The sequence below is a fragment of the Eubalaena glacialis genome, chromosome 11 (genome assembly GCF_028564815.1).
Source record: "Eubalaena glacialis isolate mEubGla1 chromosome 11, mEubGla1.1.hap2.+ XY, whole genome shotgun sequence".
Taxonomy (NCBI): domain Eukaryota; kingdom Metazoa; phylum Chordata; class Mammalia; order Artiodactyla; family Balaenidae; genus Eubalaena; species Eubalaena glacialis.
This window is the reverse complement of record NC_083726.1, coordinates 115,856,962-115,873,095: the sequence shown is the minus strand read 5'-3', so window position 1 is coordinate 115,873,095 and position 16,134 is coordinate 115,856,962. Positions and strand designations below refer to the sequence as shown.

Sequence of the window (16,134 nt, the reverse complement as noted above, 5' to 3'; positions counted from 1 at the left end):
AAGAGTGGTGGCCGTTATTAGTCTGATTAAAGGAAGATGTGACTCAGGATGCAGGGACAGTGATACCAGAGCCCTGGCCTGGCAGCGGAGAGTCTGGTTAAACATGCCAGTGGGAACGGCGGGGTCAACACATGAGCAGCGGCTGGAAGACACTCGCGTTCCGGCGCTCCTTGCCCATAAGCAGGATCAGTGTCTCCTTGGCAGGTCCTTTCAATGGAATATTTTAATATGAAGGCAGAGCTGATGCTTCCAAAGAGGCTGTCAGGCAGGAGGGAGTTCATTTCACGAGAGATTTACCCGAGATTTCTCAGGTCATGAGGATGATGGGTTTGCTGCAAAGTGATGTATGTGGGCTGTTTCCCTGCTCCTTCTCTGCTCTAAAGGCCCTTCAGAGACTTCTTTATGATTTTATAATGCTAATTCCTTCAGAGAGTTTTGAAAGATTTGACAGGTTTTATATAAGTGTGTGTGTGTGTGCACGCGCGTGTGAACATACAAACAATAAAAAAGCCCCAGAAGTTGCACAAATGTATCCCCACGTCCAGCATCCTCCTAATTGTTCCCAGATGTGCTGACGGCAGGTCGCTTTCCAAGGGGACCCCGCATGACCGACACTGGTAATCCGAGCACTGGGACTCAAGAACACAGAAACCCGTGTGTTCAGGGTGAATTTTTCAAAATGATTCGCCTGGGAGAAAACCTGCTGCCTGTTTAATTACCCAGAGACATCCCCCAAAGTCCTGGGAAGGCAGCCGAAGCCTCCCTTCACTTTGTAATTCACATCTTGTCTCCTGCCAATCTGGCCACGTTGCTTTCATGATTTCCTTCTAGATTCCTCTGTCCTGAGACATGCTTTCTCTCCTCTCTCTGCCCCCCCCCCACCACCGGTCCTCCCGGGAATCCTGAGCCTCATTCCACTTTTCCCTCCACCATCTCACCTTCCTGCCTTCTCTCCACGACGAGTCAATGGAAATGATCTAACACTCGCCACAAAGAGGCAACCGTCCCCAGGAAGCGTTTAATAGCACATAACTTTGGTGAAGCCCTGACACCAATAAAGCCAAGGGTCTGCTGTCCCGGATTTGGCATTTCAGGCCCCAAGGTTACCCGAGGAAGCTGTCAGTAAGCCTCACGTCAGATGCACATCACACAGGACGAAGGCACCATCTGGAAGGAGCCAGGCAATGGCAGGTTTACCTTCACCTTCTCCCCCGCTGCGCCCTGCTGCCATCTGCCCCTCCTCTCTGGTCGGCCCCCTCTTTTGAAATCTAGCCTAAATTGCTCAATTCTTTTGGAGCTTCTGAAACACTGAGCAAGAGAATCTCAGCGTCTTTGGGGCCACCCTGTCTCCATGACCTGTGCTCGTTTCCCCGGATGCCATCCTGGTTCTTAAGTCTGAATCATGTCGACGTGGAGAAGGGAAGACGGGGTGGGTGTGCTGACGGGACTTCCAGTGACGTGAATGTGCCTTGGTCCCAGGGGACCCGTCTGCCCTCTGCCCACGTCTGGGTGGACTCTAGTTGCCCGCCCCCCGCCCCCCGCCCCCCGCATCCCCCAACACCTGGCCCTACGTGGGTCCCGCAAACCCTTAGACCTTTACCGTGAAAGATTCAGGGCCTGAAAAGTCACATGCAAATCACCACAAAACGCCTCTGAAAAAGGAGGAAACGGGGATGAGGGGGTCAGGATGGGGTCTCGTGATGCTCTCCCCACCAGCAGGTAAACAAGACGTGGGGTTGAGAGCAGAAAGCCTTCTCTTCAAGCTTAATGGGACAAAGGATAATTAAACGCCAGCAATGAGCAGAAACGTGGAAGGGCTTTCCAGATGGTTCTGCATCTGTCTGGACCCTGCCCTTCCCAACGACCTCCGCTCTGGGTAAGGAATCCTGTGCCCTTGGTTATCTTTTCACACGAAATCCTGACTCCCCACCAGCCCCCCTGCCCCCTGCCTAACACAGCTACTTAGCAAGCACTTATTTTACTAATGACAATCGCAAGGAGGTGATTCTGATTCCGATCATTCTGACGATTCCTGACAATGACTAGAATTTTGGAGCAAGAAAGGCCTGGAGAGGCTCTGAAGCACCCCGACCCCCATCTCTCATGGCTTTATGTGATTCTCTCGTGGAGTCCCCTCACCTGAATCAGATCCTAAACCCCTCAAGGTCGGGGACCCTGCTCAGCCTCCCCGCTCCGCCTGGTCCCCGGTCCGCACACCCATGGTACCCGAGCGGTGACAGAGCCTCGGGGTGACTGCACACCCTCTCTCCTTTGTCACCAGCCGATGGCAGAATTCAGAGGCACTGGGTAGTCAAAACGACGACACTTTCCATCTGAATAATGCCTCACGGTTTTCAAAGGGCTTCTAGAAGCATCCTCTCTGATGAGACGATGCTCCTCTCGGGAAGCCCACCCGTAAGTTCAGCACAGTTCTCGCCGAGTAGCAAGTGGAAACCGTGGCTCGGGAGGCTGGGAAGCTGCAAGGGCAGCGCGTCTGGTCCCCGCTGGCAGCTGCTCCAGGCACGGGGCCACCGGGCAGGGCCCACTGGGAAAATCCAGGCAAGAAACACAATCGCAGGGAAACCCACAGCTGCGTCCAAACCCCATGCTCTGCAACACTGGGTGTTTATAGCCACGAAGCCCACCCAGCGACTCCCCACGACGGCTCCGTGACCCGAGGCCCCTGCCCGCTGCCTGGCGTGTCCACAGATAGTAGTTGAGTGAGCAAAGGATAAAACAATAAACGAACATGCAAAAAAATGAATAAACCGACAGTACAAGGTGCGTTGTCACTGGAAATGTAACCAAGAGATGTCGGTCAAATCTAAGGGATCTGCACATTTAAGAAAAGCTGATTTGATTTATAGCATCACAAATGTCTGAGATAAAACAGCTCTAACGTAAGCAAAGGCCACCAGAGTAAACAAAGAATTTTATTATTTCTCTCCAAGAGGCCAAACCCAAGATGCCTACATGGGAGAAAAGGAAAAGAAAAAAAATTATTCACGCAGAAAACCCTCTTGATTCCAGAAGGATAAAAATGACTATAAAAAAATTTTTTTTACAAAAATGAACAAGTTTTACTAAAAATGGGGGCTACAGGGAGAAAAAGAGGACTTTGGCAACTGAGGATTTCAAATCGTCCTGAGAGGTAAGAAATGACATCAGGCTGCATCTTCCCGACAGGAAAACACGCTTTAAACGCAGGAACCTTTGTGCATAATTGAGTTTCCTGCTGAACAGACCTCACAAAGTGGCAGAGAGGTGAGCAGTCTGATCGGTTCTATCCTCCAAGAATCCTCTCCTTGTACCTAAGGACCGGTGTGACCCTCCTTCAAGCGGCCACATCTAACCCTTCCTCCTCACTCTTAACCCCTTTGATTCAGCAAGCCTCAAGTTTCATCATCTAGGGGCCGCTCCGGCAGGATTACCAATCCCACCATCGACCCTAAAACATTTTTTCATCACAATCTAAGAGACTCTATGATACAGCTCCCCCTTCCATGCAATCGAGTGATCCTAAGTTTGGGTTTTGTTCTTTCAGTAGCGTTAGCAAAATATTTACTTAAAACAAACGTAGTCACACCTGAACATAAATATTTTAGAGACCAATTATAACCGAACAATTCATTTTTTAATTGGATGCCGGTACCTCTCGCCCTTAGAATGATGCCTCTTGAGGGCGTCTGTCTTAAGCACAGCTGCGTCTTACACGTAGCAGGTGCCCAGTGAGGAACTGTTGGGGAACGAAAGCTGACCACGCCAAGGATGGTCTTAGACTGACCTTTGGGAACCCATGTTTATATGTCAAAGCCGTACCTTCTGCAAGGAATTCTACTCCTGTTGTTCTGACCCGGGATCTCGTTACTCCGACCACAGGTCTAGCCAATTCCCCTACAGGTTTTGGGCTTCATTCGAGAGCAACTTCTCCCAGGAAAAGCTTTTCTATCGCTTTTCCACCCTCCAGTTCACACGAATCACTGCCTCTAAGGCCTTCACTAATCATGCTAGAATCTCAGAATCCTACATTTAGCCCCTCACTTTCCCCGACGTCTTAGCTCTGCTTTCCCCACACTTGTGCACGAATGCTTTTGCCTCGTGAGCCCAGCCGGGGCTGACCACGGGCGACAGCAGGCCCCAGCTCATCTGCGCTTGGACGGACCAGCCCCCCAGCTCACCGTGGTCATCGTCCTCAAACGCTGCCACCCCAGTGATTACAGATTTACAGTCAGATGTCTTCAGGCAACTTTAAAGTGAGGACACACTTGCAGCATATAAGTAGCACGTCCTGCTGGAGGAGGGGCAGGGGGGACGGGAAGTCAGAGTAAGTTTGGGACAAGCATCCCCTCGGGCATAACTAGACGGCCCCACAGCCGCAAAAGCCAGGAACCCCACGTTAAACTCTTCTCCCCAAAGTCCTCTAAAGTCCCCCCCAGTATGCCATCTGAGAGGAGCACGGGGGACACCAAGGGTTGCCCTGATTTTCCTTCTTTGTGGTGGATTCCTAGCAATAATTTTGTGCACTGATTATCCCCCGCCCCTGCCAGTCTGTGCGGGCCTCTCATTCACGTGCTCTTGGGTGGCCTGGCAGGGGACGAGGGTGGACCGGGGGCCACCTCGGGCCCCCTCGCCTTTCTCCGTAAGGCCCGCCCATCCCACCAGCGCCCGCAGGGCCTGACCGGGGTGAGTCCAGCCCCTGGAAGGATCTGCAGAAACCCGTGCAGCCCCTCCGGCCCCTCTGGCCAGGCCTAACCCTAACCCTTACTCTCCAGGCCTCACCCTGTTCCCAAGGACTCAGAGACAGGCCCGTTCTGACACTGCCCACGGGCCCAGAGCGTGGACGGACAAGCCCGCGTTCGCGATGGTTCCGTGTGTTTGAGGAGGCCGGGCGGGAGGCAGGGCCAGGCACAGGGATCCTTGCAGCCGCCCCTGCTGCGCCGGGGGAGGGTCCCAGGGTCCCCCCCTCCTGCCACTCTCGGCTCCGCAGGCTGTGGCCGCCCTGCTGCATCCAGCCTGGAAAGGGCAGGAACTAAATCCGGAGCGTGGCTCTGAGCTCGCTAGCATCCCTACGCCACCTTGAGAGGAGGCCGAGGGAAAGTTCATAGGAGAAGATGCCAGGAAAGGGGCCAATGTGCCAGGCAGAGCGTATCTGTCTGTTCCCATGACAACAGGGGCAACCGTCATCGTGAGAACTCAGCTCCACCCGTGGCCCCTGGCATTTCCATCTTCTCCTCTGGGCCCAGCCTCGACTGCACTGTGAGAGGTACCACCTTTGGTTCACAGCCGAGAAGCCTTGAGTCCGGGAAGTAGAGCGACAAGCCCACTTGCGATGGAGCCGGAACGCGGGTCGGTGACCCCAGCTCGGCCCCGTCACACCTGCCTGTGCTGTGGGCATCGCAGCCCCTGCTCCCCACCTCCCACGCCTCCTGGACGGCACCGGCGAGGGGCTCCAGGGCTGCCCCCCCCGACCCACAGACACAACACCCTCTGGGGTCACTGGTGAAGAGACCCCCACGTCTGTCACACACATGTCGGGTGTAGGCCTTGGGGGGCCACGGGGCGTTAAGGCTCGGGAGCCGCACACCTGGGCTGGAACCCCAGCTCCACGGCCTCGTAGCGGTGCGGCCTGGGGCGAGTTAATTCACGTCTCTGGGCCTCATTCTCGTCCTCTCTAAGATGGAGCGGCTCTAACAGTCCCGTGGTCTCCGGGGGGCACTGAGAGGACCAGGCGAGTTAACACTGACTCCGAACGCTGTCTGCAGTACAGAGGGGACGTTACTATTATTACTAGTTGCATGGCAGATCTAACAACTTCAGTCACACAGAAACCAGTAAGAACAAAGGGAATAAAGAGGGGAAAGGCTCCCGAGAAGCCGAGATCTATGTTCTCAGATGCAGAAATTACAGCGAACACGCTCTGTTCGTAGTGACCTGCTCAGTCCACTCTCTCCTCCCTCTGCACACACCCGAAGGGTCTGCTGACCCAGTGCCAGGCCCGCAGGAGCGGGCAGTGCACATCCCGAGGACCGGGGCCGAGCCGGCAGGCACCCGCAGCAGTCGGGGTCCCTGGGAATCACGCAGGGCCCCTCCAGATGCCAGCTCTGGGGCCCGGAGCGTCCTCCACCCTCCCGACGGCTTCACAGCAGGCTCAACGCTTGGGGTGTCTAAGGGCGGCACAGCCCCGAGAAAGGATGCAACATGCTCGGAATTTCCTTTAAAGGATCCAGGGATTTGGATTTTATATTCGAGAAAGGCTTTCCTCCAATATACTTAAATTAAGAGGAGCTTGGTGCAGGAAAGGGGTTCCATTACCTAGAGCGTGAATGTATACATGTTGTGTCTATGGAACATTTACCCCCAAATGAAAACAAATGGATAAAATGGAGCAAGAGGCGCCACATACTTAGACTTCAAAGCCCTGTCCGGGGGTAAGTGCGGCGCAGGCGGCGCCTCTCCCTCTGAAACCTTTCGGGAGGGGGAGCCCCAGGCCCTCAGGGCTCCATCCGGGAGCCCCCGCCCATCGGAGATGCCTGGTCCCTGGTGCGGCCACCCTGCCGCACTGGCCTCCCCACGCTGCCCGTCCTCTCTTCTGAGGACGCCGGTCCTTGGGCCAAATTTTCTCTGCTGTGGGTGGTTCTAAGCCGGCGCCGTCTGTGACGGGGCGGGGAAAGGTGGCACCCCCTGCCCGGTCCAGGGAGCCCTGGCACCTGAGCACACCACGAGGCAGCTGTCGCCCGACGGTTAAGGACACAGGCCTGCATCCACACCGCAGTGTCTGCGATTCCAGGTACATCATCTCCCTTCTCTGAGAATCAGCATCCTTGTCTGTGAAATGGGACAACAGGAAGGTCTCGTAGGGTCCTCATGATGCTCAAATGACTAAGACACACACAGCACTGGGGTGTCTGCACGTGGAGCAAAGGCATAAACAGGGCCCATTGTCACTGAGTCAGAGGCTCCAAGTTCCACAACACAGTCATTTGTGTAACTCTGGTTACCCAGCATGTACCAAATTTATTGTGCAACAGAACCAAGTTGCTCTTTTTTTTAAATACCAGTTAATGTCGACCCAGGCAGGGTATTTAATCTTCGAAGTGTCTTCCCATCCCCATCCCATGCTCACGGCAGCCCCGCACGACGTTCCAGGGAACAGGGCAGGGGCCACCACCCCCTCACATGTGAGTCCACATGACACTTGGCCCTCACTCCCCAGTCGCTTTGCTCCTCTGAACTAAAGGGACACCATCTGGCTGGGTCTGTCCACTCCCCCGTCCACTCACTCAACAAATATTTATCAAGAGCCTGGCATGTGCCTGGCCAAAGGCACCGGGGCCAGGGCAGCATCCGGGGTGGGGGGTGGGGATGAATGCTCCACCCTCAAGAAAACAAGTAAGTAGATATGATCATTTACTCTTGTGGGGATTAGAAACCATGTTTGCAAAGCACTGGCTCCTGGTGGCCACTCGGCAAAAGTAATTATTACGACTAGGCAGGTTTCCAGGCCCCACCTGCCGGAAGAGCGACAAACAGAAAGGTTCAGGGACTGGTGGGAGGTCCCCAGGCCAGCGCCCACAAGCCCGGCCCCAGAATGGCTTACAGGTCACACCTTACACCCACGTCCCACCCAGAGCCGCTCCGTGGACCCTCGGGGGGGCCGGGGGGGCCCTCAGTGAAGCACCTTCCCGAGGCCCGCGCGCGGGACTGGCTGTGATGCGGGCCCAGCTGGCTCACTATCCGCCATCACCTGTGCGTGCACTTCACGTGCCTGCTCTGTGCAGAGTGAGTGTCTGGCGCCTGGGGACCACACCTGCGCGGCCGCCCCGGCTCTCGTCTGCTGCGAGTGTGACTCGTCTCGCCCTCGAGCAAACCCCACGATGAACGAAGGCCCAGCTCACGGCAGGAGGACGAGGGCCAGAGCCCGCATCCCTGCTCGCTCCCCAAGCACGCGGCCCAAGCCATCCCGGGGCTCAGGCGCCCTAAATGTGGACCCTCGGGGTGTCCTCAGCCCAGCACGGCCTGGAAGGGGACCCCACGGGGACCCCAGAGGCTCGGGCGTGGCCAGCCCCTGAGCTGACCGGGAGGGACACAGGGTTGCTCCAGACGCAGTCACTGTGGGGGGGGGGGGCGAGGGGGGGGTTGGCCCCTCAGGCCACCAGGGCTGTCCCTTGGGGCCCTTTCTCTAGCCACGAGGCCTCTCTGCTTCCTCCCCGTGCAGTGAGACCGTGGGGTTGGGCAGCCCAGATGCCCATCTCCCGGGCGAGGTGTCCAGAAACAGCAGCCTCTGGGTCTCCTCGCCCACAAAAGCTCTCCCGAAGGGCCCGGGGTGACCTCTCCAGGACAGGACGGAGGCCCCCAGTTTCCGGCTGCAAGCTCTCCGGGCAGGTGGCGCTCGTAGCCTGTGCGGGCACTGCCCTAAGGGCCCACGGGCCTTAACTCATGACCCGCCCACCCAGCCTCGGCTGTCCCCGTTTCACAGCCTAAATGGGAAATCCGACACCCCAGCCTCCTCCCCGGCACTTGGGGGGCCCCTCTGACGAGCCCCCTGCAGCACCCCGCCCCCGGCCCCCCATGACTCCTTCTCTGGCCTCTCCTCCTCCCCCCACCTCCGGGTACGGCCTGGCTCTGGCTCCAGAAAGTACACAGCCCTGTTCTCTGCACAAGGTCAAATGCCAAATATGTTCTCTTAATATTCCAGCCCAAGCCAAGTCTGCGCGGACTTCAGGGTTTGCAGGGAGCTGGGAGTTTTCCACACGCAATGAGTCTGCCCTGGTGGCACCAGAGCTCAAGACACATCATCCGATTTACCTGCAGGGCAGTGGCTACCCGAGGGAGGGGTTTGCGGCGCTATTTACACCGGATGCTCTGCGCGCCAGGTGGCCCTGCCAGTAACGAGACTGTGAATAATGCAGAGAGAGCCGTCGTGTCATGGGCCAGTTCACGTTCCCTCCTGCTCCACTAGCACCAGGAAAAGATAACAAAGTTGACGGATTTGGGTGCAACGGTGTACGTTAAATGGAGCATAAAACAACCAGACTTTTACTTAAATAATGAGAAAAAGACTTTAAAAAAATTCCATACTGGAACACTTTTCATCTCCTGGAAAGAGGAGAAAGTGAAGCGCTAGGAAAACAAGGGGGATTGTGCTCAGCAGGTGGAGGAGGGACGGGATGGAGAGGAGGGAGCCGTGAGCGAGCGGGAGGCGGCTGCGGACCCGCAGGGGTGTGAGGGGACCTTCTCCTCCTTGCCTGCGAGTGTCTATGCTCAACAGATTATTCCTGAACCCCACGGAGGGGAAACCTCCGGGCGGCCGATGTGTTCCCTCTCTCTGTCTGGATCTAGAGAGAGCCAGGGGAGAGGGCTGACAGGGACCCACTCACAGGACAGCCAACGTGCTGGTCGCTTTTCCCAAAGAGCGGCCCGTGGTCCCCGGCAGCAGGAACACCAGGGGGAGCGCGTTAGACACACCGACTCCCGGGCGCCCGCCCCACTGGGCTCCCGGCCTGGGCTCCGCAGGCGGGGCCTGGGACTCTGCATTGTAGCCTCCACCCAGGTGATCCGTAGGCACTGAGGTCCTGGGGCCTCTGCTGTAGGTGCAGCATCGTCCCCTCCTCAGAGCAGGACGCTGGAGCTGCAACTTCTTGTTTTAAAAAAGCTATGAGAGTCACGGGAGAATTCTCAAGCTTCATTTCAGGGGCCCTGACGTGATTCGGGGGCCGCGTTCTGGCACGACAAGAACATTTTGGCGGGAGTGTTTCAGTCCTCAAAGCTCAACAAAGAGCCGCCTGCACCCCCTGCTTCAGGGCTCCCGAGGCTGCAGACAGGACCGGCGGCCCCTCCTCCACCCGGAGCCCGGAGCCCGCTCTCTGCACAGTTGGCCTTGAGCTGCCAGAAAGGCAAGGATGAACCACCACCCAGCCCCTCCTTATGTGTTCAGATGTCTGTTCCTTGAGCTTCAAAGACTCTGTCTCCTCAGTTTCTCTCCCACTCTCGCTCCTCCCCATCCACCCACCCCGCACAGGCCCCGCCTCTCCCTCTGCACCTGCCGCAGGTGCACAGCCAGGCCCGGGGCTCCTTCTGTCCGTCCCCCCTCCCCCTCCCTCCAGCGCGAACTGTCTCCGGAGTCCTGACCCGCACCTGTCCTGTCCAATGTCTCCTCCTGCATCTTCCACGGGCTCCTCACGTAACCCCAAACTGTCCCCCTCATTCCCTGCCCCTTAAATGTGACCTTTCCCCTGAAGTCCTTCTCCTGGCTGATGGTGCCTCATGACCCCCATCACCCCCACCACGAGGAATTTTAAAAATGCATATTCCTGGGCCATGCCGCAGAACTACTAAATCTGAGTCAGATCTTCCAAAACATTGCAGTCGGTGTATTTCAAGCTCTCCAGGCTTTTATAATAACCAAGCGGGGTCAGGAGTCACTGGTCCACGGGCCTCGCTCATGTAGGAGATGCTGATCCAAGCCTTTGGAGCTGGAGCCATAAGTCTAGGAACGAATTACGTAGAAAGTGAATGAAAAGCTGCAGGAGTCACTGAGCTCACCGAGGGAGAGAGCAGGAAATGAGATGGGCAGGACAGAACCCTGGTAAAAAGTTCCCATAGATGCAGGAAAAGAAGCTAGAAGACACAGGGGAAATGGGAAGAGAGGTAGCAGGAGACTAAATAATAGCTGTGTCCCAAAGCCACAGTTTTGGTGAAAGTTTTGCAAAGGGGCCTCTGACCACAGAAAACGCCGTCATGAGAAGGAGGAAGGGGCGGGTCCAGATCACGACACTCCTATTGGTTGATCCTGACCCATCAGCCCACGTGGGTTTTGCTTGGTTGTTTGTGTGAGGGGTTTTCTAACACCCTTGGCCATCCAGTCGGTGGCCCGCCGTGCCCCAGGGAAGCTATGACTTCGTGGGATGCACAGAACAGGAGTTGGACTGTGGCTCCTGAGGTCCAGGGGCGAAGGTCAGGGCACAGTCAAGTCTGGAAGACCCCAGAGGAGTCTTCTGGGTGGGGCTGTTCCAAAGATCCCAAGATGAGACACAGGAGTGTCACTGAGGAAACAAGAACCAGTGAGACCGGGGGCACCCTCGAGAAGGGCCCTGAGATCTTCAGGATGTCCCCAAACCCACAGCTCCAGGAGCCACCAGGGAGGCCTGTACCTGGGGACCTCGCATGCTGGGGTACATGCTGCCTGCATGACCCAAGTTCAAGGCCCTCCTAGAAGGAAGGGGCATGGCCATTGGATGCACCATGCCAAGGGCAGTCTGTCCCCTCGGCCCCATAACAGAGTGGCCCTAGAGAGGCCCCAGGACGAAGCCACAAGCCCAGGGAAGGGGAGCAAGGTGCCGAGCAGAGGGCAGAAAGGACCCAGCAGAGACAATGCAGACCCTTCCCCAGAAAGATTAAAGTTAAAATATTATACTTGCATGTACACATGCACCCACCAAAGGAAGTTCAGGGACAGAGCTGGCAGAATGGGGCAAGTGCATCTGTGTGTGTATCTGTGTATATGTGTATCTGTGGGTGTGTCTGTATATGTTTTTGTGTGCGTGTCTGTGTCTATGTGTGTGCCTGTGTACATACATGTGTGTTTCTGTGTCTGTGTATATATGTGTGCCTGTGTGTCTGTGTGTATCTGTGTATATGTGTGTGTGTCGTGTGTGTGTCTGTGTGTGTGTCTGTATATGTCTATGTGTGTGTATGTGTGTGTGTCTCTGTGTATGTGTGTGCCTGTGTACATACATGTGTGTTTCTGTGTCTGTGTATATGTGTGTGCCTGTGTGTCTGTGTGTATCTGTGTATATGTGTGTGTGTCGTGTGTGTGTCTGTGTGTGTGTCTGTATATGTCTATGTGTGTGTATGTGTGTGTGTCTCTGTGTATGTGTGTGTCTGTGTACATACATGTGTGTTTCTGTGTCTGTGTATATGTGTGTGTCTGTGTGTGTGTGTACATATATGTGTGTCTGTGTCTGTGTATATGTGCGTGCCTGTGTGTGTGTGTCTGTGTACATGTATGTGTGTCTCTGTGTCTGTGTATATGTGTGTGTAGGTATGTGTGTGTGTGTCTGTGTGTGTTTAGGATGGAGGAAACCCTCCATCTTCTGAGCACGCTTCCTTAATTTACTGTTACCGCCCAACCCGTGGCTTGAGAGAGGCAGCAGCTGCCTTAGCAACTGGAACCCCCTTCAAGCCCCCATGCTCTCCTGTGCACCCCGAATTCCTAGTATGAGGTCCCCCAAGTCCTGACTGCCCCCCACTGCCCTCCCTCCACCGTGTGGCCTCGCCCTCATCGGGGAGGACGGAGGAGCGACCGGCGGGGCAGCCTGGACGGGCCTGGGCTGGTGCTGCCAGTACTGTACCCTTTATTCAAAGCAGCTTTACTGGTACAATTTACACACCAGGAAATCCGCCCGTTGTGAGCGTATGACCTGCGATCTTTAGTAAAAGTCCACAGTTGTGCAACCATCATCCCCGCCTAGTTTCAGAGCTCATCCATCACTCTGTGGAGTGTTTTAAAAACCACGGCCCCTCCCCTCCAGCCCGGAGGGCGTCCGGGGACACCCTGCTCTCCAGCCCGGAGGGGTGGGACCAGCGGCCCTCGGTCACCCAGCGCGCCCACCTGTACAGCCCCCGGCGGCCCTGCTCATCCTCCCGGACTCGGGGTGAGGGGCCGTCTCGGGGGCTAAGATGACAGCCCCCTCCTCGGTGCCTCGGCCCAGAGCTGACCCAGAGCATCACGGGCTTCCAAACGCCCCGAATTCCTTTTCTAAGTGCGCAGCCGCAGGGCTCTGGGGAGGACGGGTGGGGGGGGAGGTGACACTCGGGGCAGAGGTAGCACCACTGGAAGAGGCTCCTGCTTTCCTAGGGGCCCTTTGGGACACCCCTCTTGTATTTCTTTTGACACAGCAAAGATGTCCTGCCTGTTAAGAGACAAGGTCACGCCTCAGCAGGCCACGTGGATTGGGCCGGTGCTCTGGTTGCCGTGTCATCACTAGGCTTGAGGGCCGGCTCCGGAGCCTGACCCCACGTGCAGCCCAGGCTCACCGTGACAACCGGGCGACGGCCGTGAAGTCTAAACGGGCATCGGACAGACTGCCTGACGGGGCCAAAAAGAAATGTCGAAGGCTAAAAAGCAGAAGAACTGACTCTCCCGTGACATCACAAGAAGCCGGCGACAGCAGGAGGAGGCCCGGTTCCCTCCTGCTTCTTCCAGAAACTATCACCAGACAGTCCCGTGTCACCAGAGGAAGCAACCAACGACGGCGGAAGATGAGCTTTTTGGGGGTCACGTGAGAAGCTTTGGTGTCCTGGCAGGGGAGAGGAGGGGGCAGGACGTCCCCCCAAGCCTGCAGCTGAGGCATCCCGGGGCGTCCGGCTCTGCCAGCTGCATTCCAAGGCTCTCCTCCCATGCCCAGACGGCGCAAAGGCCTTTGTGATGACTTCACGCTCAGCCCAAAGTAAACACCCTCCACACTTTTTCCATGGACACATTCTAACCCCAAACTGCCAGCACCGGCCTCCCAACCAACCAGATGGAAAGCCGCCTTTCCCAAGAACAGAAAACCTTTTTAACTAAATAGTACATCTTGGCTGCAAAAGCAAACTTCCCTAAAAGCTTCCTAGAAATTACTTCTCGTGCACCGATCCTACAGATCACCTGAGCGAACCTCACCAGCGGAACGAAGGCCCTGGAAACAAACACGATGCAGGATCCAGAAGGCACACTCACTCCCGCAAACACCTGCCCTTCAAGGCTGCAGGTGTGCTGAGCACCCCCAGGCCGCCGCCCAGAACTCACACTCACGTGCGCCCTGCTCACAACCACCTGACTGCAACAGGACCTCTCAAAACAGGCCGAGATAAGACAGGTGCCCATTTGAATAAAGAGCTAGAGCCCTCGGGATCCAAGCTCGGCTGGCTTTTGTACCATCAAACACGTTCCAGCTTGAACCCACGTGATCCAAGCTCAGGCCTCCGCCGATTCGGAAATGCAGACGCAACAGTGCACTTACCAGGTTGGAGTTGGTGGCGTTGGAGTCGTCCTCTGGAAAGGGAATATAGATCGCTAAGGCCACACAGTTGGCAAAAATGGTCAGTAAAATAATGATTTCAAATGGCCTGGGAAGGGAGTTAAGGAAGTTAATGCCACGTAAGCACCAGTGAGACAAACATACACAGATAGATGTTTCAAAACTGAATCAAAGATTCGTCAAATCTTGTTTAAACAATACATTCCAAGCCCCTTGTATTCTGAAAAGAAACATATGCCTTGTTAAGTGCTTCTAATGGGCCCCGCCAAAATTTTCCCTAATATGTCAAAAGCAGTGGAGGCCAGGCGCGTGCCAGAGTAAACACAGGTTTCTAAAACTTTTTTCCCTTCTTTTATTTATTTAATTTGCCCTGGACTTCATTTTCCCTCATGTGTGCTCAGGGTTGCTTTGAAAGATTGAGGCCTGCTCCCGCCAGGGCTCGCCACCCCCAGTGGCCCGCACCGGGGCCCGACCGAGCTTGGCGGGGGAGAGGCGGACCCCCTGGGATTCAAGGCAGAGACTTGACTTGAAGACGTTTCAATGAAATTTGGAGATAGGATTTTCAATCTTTTAACTTTAAATTTCGAGTCTTTTTTTTCTTCCTCCTTATTCTCTGCTTGCGAAGAGCCTGAAGGTGGCCAGGGGCTCTGGACGGCCAGGAGCGCAGCGCCGTGTGCCGTGCACGCAGGGGGCGGCAGCTCCGTGCAGGGGCCCAGAGCCTCTTCAGTCTGCGGAGGCCCTGCCTGCGGTGAGGTGGCCGGTGTCCCAGGGCCTCTTGACTTGCCCGCGGGTTGTGCCGGGCGCTGGAGGGGATAAGCCAAGGTTCGCCCCCCCCACCCCACCCCAGCAATCAGGGAGGTCCTTGTGCCCGGATTTTCTGCACCAAGATATCAGGGCAGACACATTCTCGAGAGAAAAATGAGCAACTGTGATAACAGCCCTTCCACCCTGCACTCTCAATTGAAGGCCAGAGAAGGGGGCTTCAGAAGAAGGGCCCAGTTCATGCTTTTCCAGCCCCATCTCCCCACCTCCCAACACGGCCAAGTTTCCAACCTAGTCTGTGGAGCCTCATAGAAGGAGGAAGACAAGGAGGATGGCCATTCCTGGAGAAAGGGACCACCTCCATCTCCAGGGAAACCTGCACTCACAAAGCTAACGAATCTTGAAGCAGGAAGAGACCTTGGAGATGGTCTGGTCCAAATTCCTGAGGCCCAGAAAGCCTGAGAAACATTCCCGAGACCCACATCAGGCACTGACCAGCCAGGACCAGAACCCAGACCTGTGCCCACCGCGTCCACTGTCCACTCCTCCGCCACGGACGGCCCCAGATCTGTGTCATCAGGGCAGCTCGGGGCCTGGAAGGAAGCGGTGATTCTCTAGTCCAGGGCCTCCCGGCTACAGGTCCCCTCGGCTACAGGTCCCCTCGGCCCCAAGGGCAGAGCTGGGGGTCCACTCACCCAGCATGCCCCACAGACACTGTCGTTGTCTGCGTGTGCCTTGATGTCCAGAAGATGGCCTGCAGTGCACTGCCCAGCCCCCCAGCTGGACAGGCACAGAAAATAAAACCACCTCTCCCAGACCCGAGCTGGCCAACAGCAGAGCCCGGTCCGAACCAGAGCTTCTGACTCATCTTTTCCAACAGGCCATGCTGCCCCTTGAGCTGGCCGAGGATGCGTGGTGAAGATGGGATGCTGGCCGGGAGGAAGGCCAGGAGCTGACACTGACCGAGCGCTCGCCCCGTGCCAGGCCCTGCTCTGACCACACTACCCGAACTCCGGAGGGGCGGACAGTTATCACCCTGCTTCTACACAGGGAAGCTGAGGCACAGAAGGTGAGATGTCAACTTGCCCAGAGTCACATGGCTTGGGGTAGGATGGGGTCAGACCAGAGAGTCTGGCTCCGGAGTCTGAGTTTGTCAGGAACATTCTACGCTGATCCACTCCGAAGTCACCCTAAGCGTTTTTAGGAAGCTGGTTCCTCTAGACCTCCTCCCACACGGCCTCCTCCCTCTCACCCTGTCCCCACCTGCTCGGAGAAGCGACACTCAGCCCCAGGCTGGCAGCTCGTTCCCATCATCTGGCCCCTGTGGTCCCCCCGCAGGGCAAGAGCACTT

The 16,134-nt window shown here is 56.3% G+C and overlaps 1 protein-coding gene across 5 annotated transcripts in view; it reads right to left on the bottom strand.

The window, feature by feature from the left end:
• Positions 1 to 16,134, bottom strand: part of CACNA1C (calcium voltage-gated channel subunit alpha1 C) — a 475,349-nt gene that overhangs the window by 408,347 nt on the left and 50,868 nt on the right. For all 5 annotated transcript variants that reach the window (XM_061206079.1, XM_061206075.1, XM_061206078.1 and 2 more), the window contains exons 3-4: positions 15,142 to 15,147; positions 14,004 to 14,109 (exon numbers count right to left, since the gene is read on the bottom strand). In XM_061206079.1, coding sequence (XP_061062062.1) covers positions 14,004 to 14,109; positions 15,142 to 15,147 — 112 coding nt within the window. The remainder of the gene's footprint in view (positions 1 to 14,003; positions 14,110 to 15,141; positions 15,148 to 16,134) is intronic.